The following is a 24,477-nucleotide window of genomic DNA, read 5'->3' as shown; positions in this document are numbered from 1 at the left end:
GGTATTGTGCATGCTGGCTCACTGTCACACTGTCATGGCTTACTCAGACACTTGAATAGTCAAAATGTTTGCTGTATCACAGCACTGAACTCAGTTAAGCACAATATTAACTGTATTTCTTGAAACCTTTCATCATAGCTCCCACTTGGGCTACTAATAGTAATTAATCGATATTTTTTTATATCTGTTGATAAGTCTGTATATCATATTTATTTAAAATGCAAAAAAAAATCCTTTTAAAGTTTCCAAAGCCTAAGCTGACATTTTTAAGATAATAAAAATAAACCTTATTGATCCGACACTGCTGTGAAGTGTCACAGCAGTAGAAGTAGAATAACGCCTGCGACACACTGTCTGCTTGAGCAGCGTGTGTATGTTGCAGAACCTCTTGTTTTTCATTTTGGTGTCCATGTTAACAGTTTAGAACAGCCACACAGCCCGCATGAGCTGTGCATCATCTAGAGATTCGGTACTTTGCCTATTTTTTCCACGTGACCGCACGGTTCTCAGCAAAAATAGACAGTAAAAATGATCTGTTGATAGTCATATTGACATTGTGTGGACACCACTCGTGTGCTAGCTGCAGCAGTTCAGCAACACACATGCGCTGCTCAGGTAGAGGTAGGCAGTGTGTCCCAGGCCTAAGTAGAAGAACAGCTGCATAGTGAAGTATATACATGTATATAAAGTGTATTGGGAAAAAATAGTCACAAAGTGAGGAGAGAAGAACACTGTGGTAAAAAATTAAATTAAATACACAAATTGCATTTGAGGGAAAATGTTTGCAGATAGCAGTGAAGCAGCATGAAATACAGTTATTAAACTGACATCTTAAAATTCTGACAAACATTACAGGAAGATACTCCATTATACATTTATAATTATACATAAAACTGAGAAAAGCAGAACATGTCTGATCGGTAATTGACTTACTGATTAGCAAAGTTATCAAATTAATCTTCTGTTGACCAACCAATTGATTAATGACTACTAATTTCATCACTAGCTGCTACGGAAACAGTATAATGTATGACATAAACAGCTTTTAGTATTTCAGTACGTGGTAAAGAGCAGAACAAAACCTGCTCTGTGTGACACAGCTGCCAGTGTTGCCTCTCGTATCTTCTTATGATAACACCCACAGAAACAGAAAGCTCTTGTCTATGAAATGTGTGATATTTCAGTCTGTTTAACCAAACGAGGAGGATGGGAGTTTGCATCCTGTGCTGCTGCAATGGGAATGTACTGTACAGTATACGGCATAAGGTGCTCTTTGTCTGACTCACTGTTCCCAAGGACAGGAGAGACATCGAGACTACGTCAGCAGTGGTCATGGTGTAAATCATTTGTTCCTTTACTTACAGTAAGTTCATTCACTCTTGTAGTTTTTTTAATGTGCAGGTAATGTACAAGTTGGGGCATCTTGTCTAGGGAGTGGGAAGCTTCCTCCATGAAACTCCTTCACCTCTGTTTAAATGATCCATCCTAACTGTGATTATGGAGGATGGAGGCTGACGGGGCTTCAACGCTAGGCTAACCTGCCATATTGACTAAGAACAAGCACTAATATCCACACCTATGACTTGAATAAAGAGACAAAAATAGAACAAAATTCAACACAACACATACAAATAATAAATACATACAGTATATAAATATGAGAGCTACTAGTAGTACTAGTGTTATTAGAGATAACAACCTTATAAATACTATTAGAAATAACAAATACTATTTTATTACAAAAAAAAAAAAAAATCCCCCTCATTAGCTTCTCACAGCCCTTTTGAACCCTTAATGGACATTTCCTTTGAATCCGCAAAGCTGCTGATTTGAGGGAATTACCCTAAATTCATAGTGTTGTAATATGTAAAAACAAAGAAATAAAGAGAGAAAAATGCATTGAATGAGCTACAAAGTGTACTGTGCATAGTACATAATACAGGACACCTGAAACCATGGTTCACATCCTGAGTGTCTTGTTAACTTGCAATATTTACCCAACACAACGATCTGTCCCTAACTGTAACTAAACACAACCAGAAAAAAAAGTTGTTTTAGTTGCTACAAGCTGATTTTTTAGGGAAAACCAAATAAATATGTTGTCAAAAAACCTTTTTCAGATTAATTCTCTATAAACATTATGTCAGTGTTTACTGTTGCAAATAAGTAATACAGTATATTAATCTACTTTTTAGGAGACGAGGTTGCTGCAGAAGGTGGTGTGAGTTCACAAAGCGTTATCACATTCTTCATACTGCTCTCACACATTTATACTGAGCATACAGGTGATGTGTGGTTCTGTGTTTCAGTGTGAACATTTAGTGTGAACGCTGAGCCTATCTGTTCTTCCTCTGTAAGCTCGACTCCCCTACACTTCCTCTTCCTCATCCCCTGTTCCTCGCCTCGTTCCTCTTTATCTCCGTCTTCTACTGACTCCCTCCTCTTTTCTCTTCCTCCTCATCCTTACAACTCCCTCGCCTCCCCTTCTTTCTCCTGCTGCCCCTCATTGACAGAAAATAAAAATAAGATAATAAATAAGAAAAAAAACAGCAGAGACAGACTGAAAGCAAGGCCACTGAAACACCATCACATACTTTTATCAGCCATATCTGAAGACCTTGTCAGTGCACATGAGCAAGAAAACACAAGTGTCTGTTTGCCAGAAGACTTTAAAAATCACGTTTCTCTCTCCAGTCACTCAAGTGAATAATGATGTCTGATATCTGATTTAATGAGCCTTGCTCACTCATTCTGTGCACACACTACAATGCAGCAACACCCCAAAAAGCGTACACATTCCTTCTCGCTACCACGCCTTTGTGCACATACACGACTCCATCAGACACACACACACACACACACACACATTCATTTGTTAACTATGATGAATGCCTGTTGGCTCCAAAGATATTTGTGAGCCGACACAGACCCTGACCAGCGTGCAGCTATGCAGGTCATGATGACACACAATACAGTACATACTGCTGGTTGGTTTGAACTCTGAACAGCGGACGCTCATACTTCCGTGATTATTTCTAACTGGTTTCTGCTTTAATTTGAGAGTGAAAAGGAGAGAGATGGACAAGAGGGATAGGATGCCATGTCGAATCATTTGAGAAGTGAACTTTCAAGAGTTTCCTCATCTAATTAAAGACTATACCAACTTTCTGATCATCATACAACTTACCCAGTATCTGACAAAAGTCTGGCATGTCTGCTGTCTTTCTGGTGCATGTTTTAACACTAAGCACTGACATTAACATTATCCAAAGTGATAAAATGAACATTTTTGTGATCTAGTAATGTATGCATTTCTTTATTTATTTACACATGACACTCTGATGTAAAGTCAGATATATCGACAACTACCAGCCAGATTGCCATAAAAATTTAGCATGGACTTTCATGGTTCCCAGTGGATGATTCGTACTGATTTTAGTGACATCCTGACCTTTGTCTAGTACCACTGTCAGTTCTACATTAAACAACATGTCCCTCAATATTACTAGCTAGTTCAAACACTGGCTGGATCTCCATGAAGTTTACTGTGAGGAGGGTCCTTGTGGCTTGAAGTGTAAGACACATACCATATATTCGATACACATCACCAACCTCTCTCCTTGTTTCCTGTCACCTATTTAATGTCCACTTTTAAATAAAGGCATAAATGCTCCCAAATACTTACAGAAATGTTGGCTGTGGATAATCATGGTCCCCAGATGATTGAAGCTAATGATTTTGGTGACCCTCTGACCTTTCATATTGTGAAATGTAATGAACATTACAGCCTCTAGGAGCAGCTAGAATGACTTTAAACTTGTGAAACAAACCTCTTAATTTTCTATTTTCTAAATCTATTACATCTAACAGTACAAAAAACATCTGCTATCTGATTCAAACTTTGCTCAGATTCCAAAAAGACAAATATGCTTGAATTCCTACTGTGTTTTTTGTTGTTGTTTCTTTTTTTAACAATCTGCTGAACAAGGCACAGATGTTCAGGAGCATCATTAACATCAATTAAACATCCAGCTGCTACAAATTTTGCCACCTTAAGTTTAAAACATACAGTATGCTAAAACATCAGCATTCCTAAGAGCAGGCTATCTACCAGCAATAACAAGATTGTTTTTTTAATATACTTAAACAGCTCAATCAATCCATCAATCAATGTACAAAACTAATAAAAGGTCAGCTTAGTACCTTAAAGAGTAACTCAACCCCAAGCTGAAAAACAGTGTTTTACTGCATTCTCTGGTTGAAAGCCTAAATTAAGTTGGACCTTGAAGTGTGCTCTGTTACACCTGAAACCACCCTCTATAGTGATGTCACGGTGTACTGATCACACCCCCGAGTGCACTTCTACATCACTGCAGCAAGGCAAAGAAGCAAAAACAAGATTTTCATCTGGTGTTGTTGTTTTAACACTGATGCTGCCTTCATTGGTCCAAAATGATCACTCTGTTCACTCTCTTGAATCTAACCTACTCTGAATATTTCCCACTGTCTTTTTCAACATAAACTTGACTGACTGCCACTATTTAAAGAGAGTGATGGATGAGTGCCTACCTCTTTATGGTGGATGCCAGTGTATTGACAGGGTTCCAAGCCACACACTCCAACTGAGAGGTCATTTGATATAAATTTTCACCACTGTGGAGGAAAGACAAAACGTAGAAGAAAAGCTCATGAGCTGTGCAGTGGACTGTCATTTACCATCTGTTTGCGTCGCTATGTTGCCTTTTGTTATCCCCATGGAAGCGCACTAATGAAAAATGCCAACACACACACACACACTGTGTCTCAGGTGGAGCTGAGGTTAAAGAATGCGCCTCAGACAGACACCGAGAAAGCTGATTTCTCCCATAACAGCCACCTTTCATTAAACACAGCAGACTCCACAATCATTATTCAGACCTGCCATGTGATTAAATACACTGCCACAAACATGTGCACACTCACACACATGTACACACGCACACTAGATTTATAGCTCTCACCCCTTAACACCACAGCCTCTCTATCACACCACCTGCAGGCTCGCAACAGTCTGGATGGGGTAGATGTGGTGCCTGGTACCCTGCTCATTACATAGCTATTATTTTACAGTACAGCAGGGGCACGCAGCCAGCAGAGCACAAATGGTATTTCTGCTGAAATATTGTTGGAATGGAGGCTGAGCACAAGAGAGCACAAGTAATGATCCATGACATTTTCAAATAAATAAGAGTCTACTTTTCTTCTCTATTGCTGACTGATGTAACCCATCACGGATTCAGCCTACATCCATTTTCTGCCCTAAACATACAGTGAGTGGTACAGTAGGTCTTTGAAGGGAAACCTCTCTCTCTCACAAGAAGCCTGTTGCAGCAAGGTACGATTTCATTGGAATAAACAGAAGAGGAAATTGGGCAATAAGTATGAGGCGAGACAGAGTCCATCACTTAACTGACAACGAAAAGAGTGCAGCTACAGAAATATCATCAATATCAACAGAAGATCCAAGGAGAAATATGTGACTTTACTAGACATGTAGCATGTGAGAAGCAGCAGGGGAACACCACTTTAACTGGTCCATTCACCAGAAAAAAACATATTTCCTCACTTACCTCATGGTATCTAGCCATGCAGATAGTTTTGGTTTTACTTACCCAGGTTTTGAGATTTCTGCCTCTACCCCAATATAAAGGAGATCAATGAAATTTGGTCTGTGGTGCTCAAAACATTGAAAACTTGCATAGAAAGTCTTTTCTATGAAAACAGTGTGACAGTTCGTGATGTCTGTAGATTACCAAGGGTAATGGGGAAACCAATAACACAAAATGTCATTCACCTCCATTGTATCAGAATGGAGGTAAAAGTCTCAGTGGCAAGTATCTGAAAACCTGGACAAAACTATCTGCACGGCTAGACACCACTAGAGGAACACTATCCCCAGACAAGGGTGTCAGTATTGGACAAATCTGCAAAACCCTGAATTACTTTCAAATACAATACTTTTTTTTTTTTTTTTTTTTTTTTTTTACACCCAATGCCAACATTTTTAAAATTATTTTTTGTCTACAATATCTGCTCATGGCAGGTATTATGGTTAAGAAAATATTGTGAATGTGGTTAATAGAAATGTGAATGTTAATTGCTGCTGCTGTCAGAGGAGACAAATCCTTGAAACCTTCAAAAACTTCCAAGTCCCATTTCAGTTGTTGTCTTAGCTGGCTCCAAATTGCAAAATGAGTTTTGTTTTTCACATTTCACTGCGTTCATCTTGGCTTTATAAGAGAAAGTGCCAAGTTGAAGAAGACAGAAAAATCTGGACAAGGGAGCAGAACAGTATGCAACAAAAGACAAGTACTGACTTCAAAGCTAGTGCACTGAGGTTGCACTGAATAAGTCTGAGCTAACTGAGCTACCAGAAAATCCATCAGATATGTAACAGGGCTAACAGTCTACAGCCATGCTAGCAGCTCTGTGAGGCTGTACTCATAGACATATATACATAGACGCCACATTGACTGCTTCAGCCCATTGCTGTGATACATCAGCGTCACCAACATATTGGACCAGGCAAGACTGGCCTGTAAACAAATACAGATAAAAAACACTATAATGTTTACATTTCTCATCCAATTTCAATGAGTTGTTTTTATATTCAAGGGTTTATGATCTACATGGAGTAAACTTTTTCCTACCGTGGCTAAAAAGTCTTAGGGCTATTGTGGGAAATTTCCCTCTATTGGTCTTACTGGACCATTCAGGTCAACCAGCCCAACAGAAGAAGTCACATTACTCCAAATGGTCAGTCCATCCTAAGAACAGGATGAGTCTACTTCTGTATCCCAAATATTTATTTCCCTTTGATTCCTCATAACTAGAACAATAGTTATGGTGGTCATTATGAATTAAACAAGTTTTGTCGAAACTGAAATTGACTTTGTTTGATGTTTACTAACTGATACTCCACTGTGCATGAATACTTTCAGGTGTCTCATACTGTTTCTCAGTATCTCTCTCTGTATGGATTAATAAAACTTCAGCATGTTTTCATTTCATGTTGTTCCAGCGGGCCAAAGCTGACGGCCTGCAGAGTAAATACAGTCCTGTTGGTACCAGGCTGCAAGATTAGACAACTGACTCAACTCATATGAGCCTTCCCAGCCATGTGTGTGTGTGTGAGTGTGTCTGTGTGTGTGTGTGTGTGCTGAGCAGATATCAGTTATGTTTATGGCAAAGAAGACCCACAGACTTCCAAGCCTATGTTCACCCTCCATCTCGCTCTCTCTCTCTCTCTCAGACATACAGACTCTTTACTTAGTATCCATCCCTGCTGTGGTATTTAGAGGATTCCTTCTTTTCCTCCATGGATGGAAAACACTTTGTCAGTGGCATGAGAAGAATGTTTCATTTAGAAACAGAACAACAAGCAAACCTCCTTAAAATGATTCACTTTCAGATGCTTATTAAATCCTGTTCATCATTTATTAACATATTTCTCAAAGACAGGTACAGGTAGTTCACTGTAGTGTAGAGTTCTTATATTTGCAGTTTCTCCCGGTCATGATCTGAGTGAAGCGGTTTGATATGACCAATACTGTATGTGAACAACAAGCCTATCAGCCATAGAAGTTTATCACAGCTGATTGTTTTTCATTCAGACAACATTCTTGTTTTGCTATCAATTTGATTTCATTTCAAATAAAGCAATGAACACAAAATAGACTAGATGTTAATATTTTTAATAAATTATGCAATATTTCCTGAGAGCTCCTGGTGTGTCAGAGGCTCGGGGGCAGAGCGTGGGGTAAAGATTAAGACAGAATGTGGCAGGAGGTGAGCTGGTCATGATGAACAATTTTGGTGGGACAGGAGAACATTTTTGGACTCATATTGTAATAATTTTGATACCTTTGTATTTGTGTATATGTATATGGGCACACAGTAAAAATATACATTTTATGTATGGGTATTCACTTAGTATGATAAGTCAGAGTTTTTCTGCATTAAAACCTCACAGAATGAATAGAAATCAACATTGAATCAAAAGAAAAAGATTTTTGAAAGACTTTAGTTTAGTAGAATAATGTTGATTAATGTTTTTGAAACTGTGCTCAATGTCAACCTTTCTTTTATCTTTAGAATGAGACAGTTTCATGTATGAGGTGCACCGTTGTAAAACAAAGCCCTGAAATGTTTAATTTTGTGCAGCTTGCAAAATCTCAAATTTGAAATAAAAGACAAATTCTCTGCTCTAGTTTTGTAACCTTGCTTGGAAAGTTAATGAGTAGTCTAAAAGTCAAACAGAGACACGTGGACACATGGTTTAACAAAAAATAAAAGTTTTACGAGGTTATAACTGTGATTTTCTCTCAGCAGACAGACAGCAGTTTGTTGAGTGGAAATATTCCTGAAGTGGAGCGTTCCAGTCATTAATCTACTGAGGCAAATCACACACTGTTTTGGAAAAAAGCTTGCCGTGACTCAACAAAATGAGAAGCAGTCTGCTGTCAGTACAAGCTTTATTCTCACTATTTTATTTTCTGCTCAATGCCCTTTAAACATTTCTTTTGATTATACTGGAATTTTTTAAACTTTGATATTTAGCCGTTGCCAATTAGCTATTAAAGCTGTGCCAACCTGAATTCATTTACATGATAAATTATTTGGTGGCATACTGTACTGTAAATCACTTTGCAAGTTATCAACACACATACCCAAACACTGTCCTTCACTGTTTTAATTGTAGATGTGATGATTTTAAATCCAGGAGCTCAAAGTCAGCATGAAGTGCTTCATTGAAACTGTTTACTTCTTATGACTACTCAACTGTTCATAGTTCATCTGAAAAGGCAATATTCCTCAGGCTTGTGGTCTGTGTTGGGAAAAAAATATCAGTACACATTGTGCCAGAGAAAAAAACAGTGGTAGATGATAAGAGTAAAATAATGATGATTACTCTGCATAGCTCTGTCATTGCCAAACAGAATAACCTGATCTACAATGTTTTTCAATATTTTCCAAGTCACTAAATCAACCAACTTTCATAAGAACCTCCTGCCCCTGTTAGTTGGCTTCCAGTGGCACCATGACTTTAAAGGGGACCTATTATGCTTTTCCTTATTTTCAGTGGTATATATAATGTTACAGTGTCAGATGTTCATCTTAAACGTGGCCAAAGTGTTAAATAATGAGGTAAACGTATACAGAAGTAAGCACCAGCTTCAAACTGCTTTGAACGCTCAGTTTCCAACAGTTTTTTCTATTTTCAGCCCGAGCTGATGTCAGCTTGTGATGGATTTCTTTATATCGTCATATGCTCCACACACAGCACGTCAGTTCACTGCTCTACTCTGCTAACATTATGATGTTTTTCCATTGTTTTGGGGGTAGTCACAGTGAGCCATGACTCGAGTAAAGCTGGCATGCTGTGAGTGTTTTTCCACTACACAGTAAGGCAAAGTAAAACAAGTAGTTCACCTGTTGGAGGTGTGCTGGTCGTCTGCAGCTCTTCATCAACCATCATCATCACTGTGGCTGTTTCTGCTTGTATTATTCCTCCCTGCATTATTTCTAACTTATCCGCTGAACAAATAGCTCCAAATATGTCCACGTTGTTATTTCGACCGTTTTTTAGTGCTACTAACGAAGGTTTGCTAATTCAGTGCGGAACACATTTCACTTCCTGTAAATTCTTCACAATAAAAAGTCTCCCGTTATTTAGTCATTTAAAAGCTTTTGGGTTTGCATCAGTGGCAACTTAACACGACTTTAATACGTAAAGCTGGCCATTCAGAAAAGAGTGGGTTCATCAAGAGGGGGGCCTTAAAGAGACAGAAGCTAAAATGGCCTGTTAGAGACAGAGGCTGAACTGAGAGTTTTAGTGGAGTCCAAAAGTAAAAACATAGAGCTGGAAAAGAGCATAATAGATCCCCTTTAAATAGCATTGGAAAGCTACTAATAAACATACACACAACATCAGAAATGAGGATTTTGAAACCACTTGTGGGGGAAATGCTTCTCATGGCCAAGTTAGTGTGAAAACAACTGAACCAGTCGAACAAGTGCCCAGAGGAAAGAGAACAAAAACAGAACGGAAGCCGCAATGGCAGACAGACCTGTCCTAAAGATGAACATCCTGTTCAAAACTGCATCCTGCTACCTTTCACTGAATTACTGCTGTTTGCGCGAAACAATCAACAATGGTTTCCGAAACATTTCCAGGTTTAATTGTTGCTGTTCATTGGTTATGAAAATAGATTTTGCCGAGACGGGGAGTGCTACTGTATGTGCATGTACAAGGACTGTGTGTAAGTCTCATGTGCGTGTGTATGTGTGTGAGCGTGTGTGTGTGTGTGTGTGCGTGCGTGCGTGTGTGTGTGTGTTTTACCTGTTGTAAGGGTTCCTCAACAGCAGTGCCTGGCTGCCTGCACAGCTGTCTGAAGGAGTGTGGCACCCATATACAGGAGGGGGTACAGGATACTGTTGCTCACCTAAAGTGCACGGACACACACACACATGCACATACACGGACACAATAAATAACATACATGCAAATGCATTTGTGTGTCTGTATGCACCCATGAAGGCTGAAATCCATGACTCACATGCAGGAGATGTTGTGTTTAAACTTCCACCATATCTCATCCCTTTAACTCTGCCCTCTCTTGCCCTCTCCTATTTTTCTCAATTTTTTTTTTGCCAGTTTCTTCTACAAATAAAGACCTTTTGCTTCATGTTTCTCTGTCTGCTTCCCCAGCAGTGTAGTGAATGGCTCCCTTGACATTTCTCTGCATTCCAAAATCCCTCTCACTCCAATTCTCCCAGTTATCTTTGCTGTAAAAATCGGCAGAAACAGTGGCGACTTCATAAAATGTGATACACACACTTTTAAATATTTACCAATAACATGCGCAGCGGAGGGATTAAAGGGAATAGGTGGGCGGATGAAACTAGGGATGAGAGGAGAAGACGAGGGAGTTTGTGAGTCAGGATGTGGCTGATTTATACCTTCGACAGGCAAGGTCACTGTGGAGACGCAAGAATAAGGGACAAGACACTCCCTAGGTGAGGGCCATGGAGCTGTCATACAGACGCAGCTGTGGCTTTAAATACACATGAAGATCTGCTTTTGTTCTTATTCTTGTACATTGTTTTGTTTTTAAGAAAACTGACTTCAGAAAGATAAAAATAGTTACCCAAAGTATTCTGAACAAAATGTGTCTGATCTGATTTGTGATCTGTGCAAGAAAAGTTATATTACAGGAAATACCTCAAGCCTGGTACAGCCAGGATCATTTTTAAGAATTTAATTATAAGTTAGATTTAAACCCACTTTAATGTTGGATCATGCACAATACAACAAAAGCAAGGAAGTTGTGTATGAAAAATTTGTCTTAAATGAAATTCTGGTTCCAGGTTCTGTGGAAGGGCAAAATGACCCAATATATTTGTAAAATGTACAGTTTTTATTTATTATTGTGATGTTATATGTGCCACATACACTCAAAACTCACCCATGGTGTTCTGCTGGGTTAAAGCGTCTTCATGTTTGAAGGAGTGGTTGGAGAACTGCGAGCTGTGGTGTGTAGGAGTGTGGCCGTAATTACCAGCTCCATCAAATGCAACCGCGCTGTATCCTGCAACACAGAAATAAGAAGGAAGGTTACTTTCAAATGTGATCCACAGAGATCACACTTTGCCTCCTAAACACTGTCAATAGCAGGCCTACGCAGTTTCGTAATTTTCCTTATTACATTGGGAATTACCTCCAGCTAAAATGACATGAAGAATTTTTTTCCCCCTAATTTAAAAAGGTGGCACTACCACTGACGAAGATCCAAGTAGGATCGAAACGTCCCATCTGATTACATTTTGTGACTCAGAGTGAGTGTGCAGGCGTTCCTACTTCTTTCATTGATGCTTCTTTCTAAAACCCTCGCACCTCCGTGATGTGAGCAGAATTACTCTCCTTCAACTACCACTGAATAGAAAGGCAAATGCCATTTGTGTCTGTAATATTTTTTGAAAAGATGAATGCAGTTACCAGTAATTTCCTTTCTGCATGTGAGAACAAATGTTTAATACACAAAATCATTAAAAAAAAAAAAATCTAATCCCAGAAAGATGATTTATTTACTACAATTGCGACCTTTTGACATCACATCTTCATCAGGTATGAAAATGTACAGTAACATTTCCACATTACCGCATGTCTCCAACTTCAACGTCTTCATAATTGGAAATAAATAAAATAAAAATAATGATGAAATGAAACGGCTTTTTTGGAGCATCTATTCAGTGTACGGGCACTTTTTTCTCCTGAGATTGTAGTTGCCTTTTTGCCCACGCACCTGATATCATGTAGGAATGTGCATAACCTTCTTGAAGCACAAAAACTAAAAAGATCCAAAAGCAGTGACAAATAAATTCACAGAACAAAGCAGCAGAAATATGTGTGGGTTGAGATTCTGATCCGGTCACAGAGGTCCATTAAAGTTTGGTGCTTCCCCACAGATAATCTGTTACATTTAAACCCTTAAAAAAATCCTTTTACCCCTCTGCTCTGACAGTTACAGCCAATGGAGTTAAATTGTTATTAATGATTGTATACTATGGATATGAAGAATTGTTTCCACAGATATTTTCAAGCCATTTTAAAAGATTAATTAACCATCAAATGAGGAATTAATTTACTTGACAACCTTTAAAAAAATTTGCAACATAAAACATAAAATGTATGCAGTCTATTATCCCCGGCATAATACAGTATCTTAGCAACTTTATACATTCATATACAGTTTTATATTTTAGCTATATTGAACTTTGAAAGTGTAAAATCAAAGTGGCAGATGTCTCGTGATCGAGTTGAGATCAGACAAGGTAAAAACAATTATTTCTTTAATTTGATTAAATCAAACAACATGATATCAATGCTTGTGAATATGCACCCAAAAGGTACACACACACACACACACACACACACACACACACACACGTTGTCATAGGTCACTTTTGGGGACATTACATAGACTTACATTCATTTCCTGGAGACTTACCCTAACCTTAACCTTAACCACTGACCCAAAAATCAATGTTTTACCAATTGGGGACATGAATTTTGTCTCCAAATGGACAAGCTGTCCCCAATTAACTGGTTTGAAGTCAGAAATTTGTCCCTGAAAGTAGCCTATGACAGACTCTCTCTCTCTCTCTCTCTCTCTCTCACACACACACACACACACACACACACATTCTGATTTATTTGATTTATTTATTTATTGAATGGGACAGTGTGCAGTTTGAAACATTAAAGATGCACTGCACCAGAGTTAGCTTGAAGCTAATTTGCATCTGTAATCCCCGACAAAAAACATACAACAGCACAACAACACTAAAAGTAAAAAAGCAACAAAAAAAACAAAAAAAACCCCCCAAAAAACAAACAAACAAACAAACAAAACAAAACAAACAAGCAAAAAACCCCACACAGAACACACCATACAAAATACAAAATACAAAGCTACACACAGCACATCACATACATTCTGTTGTTCGGAGGAGACTCGATCTGTGCCTGACACCCCACACCAGACCTGACTCATGACTTAGACTGACCTAAAGGGCACAACACACTCCCATATATCACCCACATGCATGAACACACACACACGCGCGCACACACACACACACCCCTCACCCTCACATACATACTTCATTAATTAAAACGCAGCACTTTCACTGACTTAACTCGGTGGATTAGATGGGTGGGTGAGAGGAGGAGAAGAGAAAAAACTCATTAAACATCTCCATTTATCTTCCACTCACCCCTGTCTGACTTCTCACTCTCTCTCTCTATCTCTCTCTGTGTGTGTGTGTGTGTGTGTGTGTGTAGGGTGATACTTTTGTTGCCTTGAAGTGCAGCACTGAGGTGACAAGTGATGAGGTCAATTTGTATTCAACTGGAAAAACCAAAGTCTGGAAATACCCCAAGACAGTTTTTTATTTCCTGAGTTTTCAGAGTTGTTTACATATCAGGAGAAATTCAACTTCATCATTTAAATTTGTGTAAATTTGCAACTTTTAAAAACTCACAACACAGAACTTGCATTCCCTCGGATTCATTCCATTTTCATCCTGACAGCATGTTTATCCTCCTGTAAGAGTATACTTTTTATACACTTCAGCTGTCTTTCACAATGTCAAGGACTAGATGAATAGGCAGTTAGGTCAAATTTCAGCATTATCTTTTCACCAAAAGTACTGATGTTTTGCTACTGTAACAGTTTACTGATAAAACATTCAGACCTGTAGAAGCTATTTAACTCTTGCAACGAATTACATGTGCTGTAAAATGAAAACGCGCCCCTTCTGAAATTGGCATCCATGATTTTTTGGCTGAAAAAAAAGTTCAGTTGCACCTCCAACAAGTCTGCAGTTCAAATGTATAAATGTAAACACTTGCAGAATAAATGCACTGCTCTTATAGAAAAGTGAAATCCTTCCTGAGGGGAATGTAGCGTGATGTGATGGTCCCTGCGTGACCCTGATCTGCTATCAGCTCTACTGTGTGACCTGAGTCCTGCTGTTAGTTTGTTTGTCTGTGCTCGTCCAGCCACAGCGGGCAGCAGATAAAACAGGTGAGAGGTCGGCTCAGCTCTTTGATTGTAATGTTATTCCTAAATTATCTGCTTGATAAGCATGTTATTACTAATTAATCTGATAGGTAATCACTAATAGATTAATCATCCTGCAGAAAAGAGGGATTAAGTGAGAGCAGCAAAAAAAAAAAACCTCACCAAGTTACAATCTCAACACATAATGTAGAGTATTTGAATCCCATTCATGACCTTTGGCATATTTCTACTCACAAGCGTGTTCGCTGTGACTCTGTAGCACGTATTCTTTATTAAAGTGAAATCCAATGACTCTACTGTACAATAGGATGCTGCAGATGCGATAATAATGAATTAAAACGAGCAAAGAAACATGTGCTTTCAATTCAACTAAATTCAATACAATTCAACTGAAAAGAATAGAAATTCCTGAAAAAGATTCAATCTGGTTTCATTCTGTAGAAGTTTCATTTACACTGATTAAGTGTGAAGTAACGGGTTATATCACCACGTTGGATGATTTTCACATAATCGTCATAAAAGTCATCAGTTATTTCTTTGTCAAAATATGGGCCAAAAGTATTTGTGTTTTTTTTTTTTAACAAAAATTACAGCTGTGGTTTGTAAATGTAGAGAAATACTGCAGACTCTAACAGCCAAAATGAAAAATTAGGATTAATTCAACGATGCCGAAACATCAAGAACTTTTTTTTTTTTTTACTCATACAACTGGAGAAAAATCCATTTTCGTTGTGTCACCATCATACTGTTCAATATCACCTCAGGCATGCATTTACTTAACCTTTAATTTAATTTAAATGTTGGTTTTTATCACGTAGTTAAAAAAAATAAAGAGTGTGATCATCACATCGTATTAATTTCACAAGCACACAAATTTACTTTACACACTGTATTTTCATTTTGTCCAACACATTAGTTTCAGGGCAGTTGCTCCTTTTAGTAGACTTTTTAAATCAGCTGTTTGTGGCTTTTTGTGTTGTGTTCCACAACCGCAATACAGGCAATAACTGATCAAAAATAGCACGATCAAACTTGCTGCTCTAATAGAATTATAATTTTTACACTCCCACTTTTACTGTTGGTCTGCAGTTCTGAGTATTTCAAATCCCTACTTGCTAAAATTCTTGTTTAAATATTTAATCCTAAAACATTAATTTTAAAGTAAATTTAAAAAAAAGCTATATGTGCCGAAAAGAATGAATGAATGAATATCATCAGTTACTAAATTATGATGAACAACATAAAAGCTTGTGGTTACAAATCTCACAAAACATCATCTATTCTAATTCAAAGCACAGACAGTCAGGGTCAAAACAAGTTCATGAACATGGCTTATGTACAGTTGCAGTTGTTTAGTTATGTTTTTTGTCTGTGCTCTGGCCTTTAAATGAGCCATTAACACAAACAGGCATCGATATCTTTGGCTTCAGCGTGAATTCCTCCATCACACAATGCTCACAGATATCACAACTGCTCAGCTGTATGAATCATCATTGAAACATTTGGGACGCTACATATGTAGCTTAGTAAGCAGTTAACCTACGACCCCAAACCAGCTGGGATGTACGAAACCTTCCTTCTTTTGCCATCAGCTGTCATCTCATAACTCAAAAGCACTGAAATTTTCCACTAAACTAAGAAGTTTCTTGAGTAAGAGATGCTTGGATTTCCTCAGCCTTCTAAGAAATAAATAAGAACGATTCATTTTCTGTGAGTGTACAAGCTTGATTTAGTGTTGGCGCACAATAGTCTCTGTGTTTTTTAAATTGTGTTTATAAGTGATCTGCGTGTGCTTTTAAATAGTCATCTATCTGTTTATCACACACTAGGATTAACTAAGGCCTCCATGCAATGAAGCCAATTTAAACCACATTCAATTATTTTTCACAATATATTTGATCTATTTTATTATATATTATATTATTTTTAGGAACTGAAGTTTTCTTAAAAGAATAGACGCGTGGAGATGAGCTGAGTGAAGGGAGAGGAGTTGTGACTGACTTCATCAGTGTTCTTCAAAGCTTCTGGGTGCAAAAGTAACCAAAGAGGGGATGGTGCTTTATAACTGACAGAAAACACTCACACACACACACACATCATCCTCCTCCAGCCCTACCTGTCTGGTTGCGGGCTGCAGGCTGCGTGTCCATGCAGTTGGTCAGGTATGGCGGGTTGCTGAACATCCTGCTGGGGGGCTGGTGGTGGTGCGGGGCGCCAACAGAAGGCGGCTGGCTGGTGGGCGGTGGCGGAGGAGGGGGCGCCCCGAACGCCCCGTACCTGCAGGCCCCCGTGCCCGTGAACTGCCCCGAGAAGTGGACAGTGAAGGCACTGAGGCCGCAGTGGGGGTCTGTGTCGAGGTGGTGGGGGTCGCCCGTGGTCCCCCAGCTGGGCTCCTGCTTGATGAAGGAGTGCGGCCCCAGGGAGGTGTGAGAGGCAGCCAGGGAGGAGTAAGGGGAGGCAGCGGTGTGGAAGTCCAAGACCGGAGCCCATTGAGGGGCCGTGCTGACGGGCAGTGCCGGGCAGCCGGGGCTGGGGCCCGCCGGGACCGGCGGCAGCAGGGAGTTCAGGTCACGGACATCTGAACCCATTGTGGTCCAGGGGTAAAACTGAGGGCAAAGGTAGGCTATTTTTAAATTTGATCTGTCTCCCTGTACCTTTCTACCTGTCTACCTCCCTGCCCGTGTGGATGACTGACCTTTGGCCCAGACCCAAACCCAAAACAGCCACCACCCTTCAAATCCTTAAGAGTCTTTCACAAGTCGTCTCTGGCTCAGTTGTTGCCTGTCAGTTGTTTACGACACCACGCAGCCGCTCTGGAAACTCCTTAAGTTCATGGCGAAGTAGCAAAGTCACAGCAGTCAACTTTTCTCAGCAGCGGAGAAGAGCACAAGGAGAAGAAATAAAGAAAAATTAAACAGAACAATCAGCTGTGATCTCCAGTTTCCGTTCACAACAGTGAGAGAGTGTTGGGCTCAGAGAGATGGAGTCCATTGAAAGAGGAGAGAGGTTTCTGCTCAGAGCTTTCTCTGTGAATGGAGAAAGAGGAGTGGAGGAGTGAGGAGGAGTGGCCCTCTTTTCCCTCCACGCTCTTAGCCTGTGCCTGTGTGTGTGTGTGTGTGTGTGTTTGTGTGTGTGTGTGTGTGTGTGTGTGTGTGTGTGTTTGGGTGTGTGTCTGAGGAGGGTAGGGGGTGGAGTCAGGAGGTGATGAGGGACAGGAGCCCTCTGACTTCATTCATTTACTGTAGGCTGAACAATACACACACACACACACACACACACACACACACACACGTACACACAGGAGAAAAAGCACGTCTCTGACCTCAGTGACTAAAACAAAAGTTCCCTATATTTCTTATATTTTGCCAATATGAAAAAAAACTTTATTGTGTGATTGTATCTTCTATCTAAAAATATCCCAGAATATCCCCGTCATAAGGTTTTAGAGCTATAAATCTACTTTACTGCTCGCTATTTTTCATCACATCAGCTATTTTAAAACGTTTCTAATCGAAAAAAAAATCCAACATACTGGATAATATCATGTGATAGCATTTAAACCCTAAAACTCACCTGGACAGAAACGCAGGTGAGAAGGCCTCGCGCAGGAATGTATTTTAAGGGGAAGTGGAAATGAGATAAATGAGCCTCCTTCATAAAATCGCTATTTGTTTCTAGAGCCTACTAAAACGTGTCCCCCGGATTAGATTGTATAATTATTTTTTAATTATATTTGATGGTATAGAAGAAACGGGAGAACGGTTTAATTTAAATAGTTGGCAGATTAATTGTCACGCGCGGATGAACGGCCCGCGTGGCCATAAATCTCGTGGATTTAGGCTTTAAGGCCTTCGGTGCTATTCGTTTATTTTTAATTTCTATTTTTTGGACCATTTTTAAATGTTTGTTTATAAAATGTAGCCTGTAGTAGATGTGGTAAAAATCGGCTGATAAGCACGCTGACACATTATTAGTTTACAAATATGATTTATGATCCACACGGCCTGAAAAATATCTAAATACTAAATACCTCAAAACTCATCAGACACATTTTAATCTCAGTGATGAAGCGGACATTATTTGCTTTCAGTTCGAAAAATATTTTACACCATTGCACAATAAAAAAAAACGGCGAATTAATTTACTATCAACACTTTAATAAAACCGTTAAGATATGATTATCTATAATTATACTGATCGTGTTTGTTCTGTTATTATTACAGACTTATTCCCTCCTGACACGCCGGTTTTCCCTTTAACTCCGTGTCTCTGTCTCTTTATTTGTGTTCCTTAGTTGTGGTGATGAATGTCAAAATGCCGGTGAAAAGTCCGTTTCTGTTGTAATCTCTCTCTCTCTCTCCCTCTCTCTCTGTGTGCGTGTGTGTGCGTGTGTTTGGTCGAAGGGAGGATAACGGCTCATTTAATGCAAATATCATCTTGACTTTTACCACCAGTCAGTGTTGAGGCACCGAACAGAAAACACACAGACAGGCTTTGACCTCCAGTTCGTCTTTAGAATAACAGCCACAAATATGACCGAGAATTTAAAAAAACAATATTATTAATATTTTAGGACGAAAAAAATGATTGTTCCTTCACTTCAAGTAGGCTGTGTGTGCTGGACTGTTGTTGCTGCATGATTTAAAAATACTTATGACCCCAAAATGCGTCAAATTAGGCGTCGTAACAAAAGTCAAGAGTGTGACTGACTGCTGTCACTTTCTTCAATGTCGCTGCCTCAATTAATGTTGTAATCATTTTTTGGATTTTTCACTTTTTAATTAATAATACGACTACTGTACAGTATCTTATTCAGTCTGCTCGTCGCCCTAAATACAGAGAGAGAGAAATGCCTTCAGGCTGCTGTGACAGTTATTGTTGTTTTTTGTTTGTTTGTTTGTTTGTTTTTAATCTTTTTGCGTTTTCAGTTGATAAAAACACCAACTAATCCATACTTTATTTTCTACAGCACTTTACATGCTTTATTTTGTACTGTACCAACCTCATTATGTCAGGACTCTGGTTACAGTGAGAACCAGGCTGAAGATCTGTTTATGACCCTGCGGTCATAATTTAAGATGACCTGAAGACACAGAGGGGGAGAATATGAGATAGGAGGACAACTATTATGAAACATGTTTACACTGCAAAAAAAAAAAAAAAAAAAAAAAAAGCTCACTCACAACACGTCCTACACTCTCATTGTCTGTGCTTCCCTGTGTCTGTAGTTGTTTTTGTTTTTTGTGTGTTTTTCCTTTTTTGGCCGAGGTGTGGCTCAAAAGTTATTTCTCAAATATACAGAACATTGGCTGATTCAAACTTATTTTTCATTTGCTTTCCAGATCCTTGATACAATTTTTTATATGCACACATTTAATTATTACAAGTTTGCACACATTAGACATACATTATAGTTCAAATTTTAACATTAATGGATTACAATGAGCCATTTTGACTAAATCTGGCTCATCTGCATCATATTAATATATTGATGCCCACATAAACAAGAACTATGCAAATTCTGCAGTGTTTACGAGTATAAGTAACAAGCCTGATGGGGCGGATTTATTTCTTAATGAAGGTTACTTTGACACAGCAGTCTGTAGAGCTTGAGAGGAGTCAGCTCCTCAGACAGAACAACAATGATGACGTAGTGTTTGTGACATCTAGGGAATGTCAAGCTTTGATTTGGTTATTACCATTTGTTTGTAGCCATTATTGTCACCTACTGAAGCAAGGAAATCCAAATTTGGGTGAATAAAGAAAAGCAAGGGGGGATGAGCAAGTGGTAACCACAACAGCTGAATGTGATAGGCTGAGGCACCTGTCATTAAGGGCAAACATCCACAAATATACGTCTTTTTAAGCCTTATTATCTCATAAAGGAATGACACATTTTCAAACTAACAAACAAGACACGTTAGAAGGGAAATTAACTTTTGAGACCCAAAGGTCTTGAATGTGTTAACTTTGAAATTCAAGAGAGAATTTTGAGGGTTTTTTTCCATTGAATTCAATACATGTGGCATGGCTGTGTCCAAAATCACTCCCATATTCACTTATTCACAACTACCTATAACAGTCTCTATAATAGTTTGCTCAATAGTGAGCAGCAAATCGAGATTTCGGACATTCACTCATCATTGTCATTTTGTGTCATCACCATCAACACCACTGTTACACAATGGTGATTTTTGCATCTATAAAATGTGGAGCATTGCATTGTGGGATTGTTAGCAGAAAGTAGTTTACACGCCATGGACATTACTTTTTTTTATTCCATTGTGAGATTTTTGAGGGCACTATATAGTGGATACACTTACACACTCAGCCTCTGGACACACAAATAAAATGTTGTAGTGCACCAATAGGGACTGATTTCTGACATGACGTGCACACAAATTTCTGCTAACAATCCCACAATGCAATGCGTCACATTTTTACTGATGTGAAAATTGTAAAGTGATGATTAAAAATGATATTTATTAGTAATCGGAGGAATTTTGGACACAGCTAACATCAAGCTGACACCATTAATCAGCCAGCCTGCCAACAGAATTGACTTTGGAAAAGTCAGCAGGAATGGAAAGTTTGTAACCAAATAGAAATGAATCACATTATTGTAATTTGGCCTTTCTCAGTTCTGTGTCAATATCTTCCTCTCGTACATGCTTTCCAAATTGGAGATTCACGGTGCGTGTGTGTGTGTGAGTGTGTGTTAGTGCGTGTTGTCCTTGAGTAATGCCACTGTAGGCCTATTTAAGGTTATCTCTCTCTGACTGATGTGCCTGGTTTTGCCTATTGTCTTGTGGCCATGGAAACAAACAAACAAACAAACACATACACACACACACACAAACTGTCGTAGGTTAATTTTGGGGACATTACATAGACTTATATTAATTTCCTGGAGACTTAACCTAACCCTAACCATAACCACTGACCCAAAAATCAGCTTTTTCCCAACTGGGGTCATGGCTTTTGTCCCTGATTGGTCCCCAATTAACTGGCTTTAAGTCTGAAATTTGTCCCCGAAAGTAGCCTATGACAGGCCCACACAGACACACACACACACACACACACACACACACTGACAGTACTAGACACCAGCCTCAGTAAGTTTCACTTTTGGGAATCTATTTCTAACAGCCATCTACACAACAAAATTGATTTCCTTTCAAACACACGGAACTTGACTGAGTGCTGAAATGGAAACACTAAAGCCACTGGGACAGATGTTTCAGTGTCAGACAGCTGGACACATTTACTCTCCTTTATTAACTGAAAGTTTCTCAAACAAGTCCGCCAACTTGAATATGATGTCTTGATTTTGGGTCACATTTGTATTTTCCTGAGTCTGGTTGTTCTTCCCACTGAAGACAAATGGATGTTCAGCGGGCCAAAGACGCTGGCAAACTGCCACTAGTGGACACAAACACACACGGTCTGAAGCATGAAAGTATCACAGTTAAAGTGGGTTTTCCCCCCTCTTAACGGAAGTGTCCACTCAGCGCTTTTCTTCCCATCATGCTCTTCCCCTGGAACCAATTACTGCACTGACATGTCTCAATTTGTTTTACACTTTGGCTCTGTATGTCAGAGGAAACGAGGCAGGTAGGAAGGAGAGGGAACAGTCGGCAGCAGCAATGTGTTTACTGTCCCTGTGTGTTTCATTGGTTAAATTAAATTAAAATCAGTGTGTGAGCATATGATATATGTGTGAGGGCATATTGTGTGTGCGTGCTCATAAGCATGAGTTTAGGTGTATCTGTGTTAAATTGATGAGCGGAGATAGATGGTGACTTCACCATCTGGAAATCTAGTCTGGCTCTCTCTGCGCGAAGAACTGCTGACCCATGATTCAACTCCTCAACTCCACTAGGAACAGAGAGAGAGAGAGAGAGAGAGAGAGCGAGCGAGAGAGTGAGGGAAGAGGGGTGAGGAGGAGGAGAGGACGAGGGAGGGAGGAGCGCAGTGTTAAAAGTGCTTGTCATGAGGAGAAGAATCAGTGTGTCAGACTACTTTGTTCAGCCATCAACGAGAGCCTTGGAAATAGGAGTATATGTGCACATATGCGTAAACACTCACGCAGGCGTGCGCTGACACACACAGAGTTTGCTTGCTGTTTTACTCGTGCACATGACTTATGTTGTTTCCTACAGAGGCAGACAGTGTCCGACATGCATGGAAAAAAATTGATGTAGCGGTAATGAAGTGTGAGCTTGTATGACTGACATACTATCCTCTATGCAAAATATACTGTATAAAACATGCAAAAAGATGTAAAATGTGCACATTATAAGTAAATTCTTTCTTTATGCATAAAGTAAAAAACACTATAAAGTCATCCTCTGACATTTTCTTGAAATTTAAAGTGATAATCCAGAATTTTTCATACTCATGATTATCAGTTTTGTTCTCTCTAATACTGATTGACGTTGCAACCTCAAGTGTTTGTGGGAAGGCAAAAGTGGAAAAGGTGTCACTACCAACATTGGTGTTGTGTTTTCCTCATGTATTGTACTGTAGTAACGAGAAAAACAGGGATGTATGTGGTGCTTTCTTGGCTGCTAAGAGCATTAAAATATTTTAAAGTTTCAGGTTTAATCAGTGTCACTGTATGCTAAATCATTCAAAGCTGCACCAATAAATATCATAACATTAACAATGGATCAAATGAGTAATATGTAATGTTAAAAGTGTTGCTAGTAGTGACAAACCCACACAGAGTTAGTGCCCAACCCTGCAGTTCCCCTCAGCTCTATGGAGCGTTTTAGCATCTTTCAGCTCATTGTTTTGGTTTTATGGCTTACAACTTCACTGTTTTGGTTCACTCTCACTGCGCTCATCAACCATGTTTCCAGCAGCAGCAGCAGCTGTTTTCAACAAAAAAGGCTCTAAAAATAACCTAGAAGTATGAATGTTGGACTTCGTCTGCTGTACAGAAACACGACTCCAAATAAATGCTGGCAATACTGGATGTGAAAGCCAGCAATAGTTTGTTTAACATTTGACACAAGAACTTTATGTGTTGATAATATATCAATGTTGTTTTAAGATTGTTCCACTGCCCCCAATTAGCAAAATAAATAAATGAAATGAAATAAAAAACATTGTTGCTGTAACGCTCCTGGAAATCTAAGTGTCTTAAATAGCACTCAGTCTTGTAAAATTGGCTGGCTAGCAACTCTAACTCTTGATGTCAATTTATCTTTCCTAGTTGGAAAAAACAGAATCACGAGTTGTGACTTATAAACAAAAGCAGCATTAACTGAAGAAGAAATGGATAGTTAGTATGAGCAGTAGACCTTTTTCATGGCAGGCATTTTGGCGTCATTGCAGAAACAAAACAGGTGTAACTTATAACATTAATGAGGATTTACCAGCTTCAGGGCTGTGATATTGTGTATTCTGGCTCACTAGCATGCCTACTGGGGCACTTAAATGGAACAGAGCATTTGTTAATTTTATTAACTGCACCGGTGCTTTTCATTCTATGACAAGTCAAACTGTCCTCTGAACTGTAATAAAGGCCTGTAGCCATCACAGCTAAACAGATAAAGTGTGTTAAGCTTGAAAAGATGACAATTTATCTGTAACTTGTTAAAACACAATAATGAGAGTTGTGGTCCAACCAAGTCTGAAACCCAAGATGCTACTGTGCACATTTTTTGTGCACTTAATAATCTAAGGGCAAAAGTTCAAACACACAACTGCCTTGTACCCTTGCTGTAGCAACTCATGGCCTCAAAATCTAACAATTCCTTCACCTTCGGTTGGGTTGACAGTTGGATACAAAGCCATGTTTGTCTCTTTTGTGCTGTGTTTTGCTGATAAATGTACACTGATC

General features: G+C 39.1%; 1 protein-coding gene across 6 annotated transcripts in view; it reads right to left on the bottom strand.

Annotated features, from left to right (window-relative positions):
- The window catches only part of wt1a (WT1 transcription factor a), a 33,563-nt gene extending 13,834 nt beyond the window's left edge, over positions 1-19,729 (bottom strand). For 2 of the 6 annotated variants that reach the window (XM_042410875.1, XM_042410877.1), the window contains exons 1-3: positions 16,744-17,731; positions 11,508-11,630; positions 10,382-10,484 (exon numbers count right to left, since the gene is read on the bottom strand). In XM_042410875.1, the coding sequence (XP_042266809.1) occupies positions 10,382-10,484; positions 11,508-11,630; positions 16,744-17,215 (698 nt within the window). In that variant the 5' untranslated portion in view covers positions 17,216-17,731. Of the gene's footprint in view, positions 1-4,569; positions 4,654-10,381; positions 10,485-11,507; positions 11,631-16,743; positions 17,734-19,629 lie in introns of those variants that run through there. The other 4 variants (XM_042410871.1, XM_042410873.1, XM_042410874.1 and 1 more) reach the window with 4 other exon arrangements.
- Positions 19,730-24,477: the final 4,748 nt, after the last annotated feature.

The sequence above is a fragment of the Thunnus maccoyii genome, chromosome 5, assembly GCF_910596095.1.
Source record: "Thunnus maccoyii chromosome 5, fThuMac1.1, whole genome shotgun sequence".
Taxonomy (NCBI): domain Eukaryota; kingdom Metazoa; phylum Chordata; class Actinopteri; order Scombriformes; family Scombridae; genus Thunnus; species Thunnus maccoyii.
This window is presented reverse-complemented; position numbering and strand designations above follow the sequence as displayed.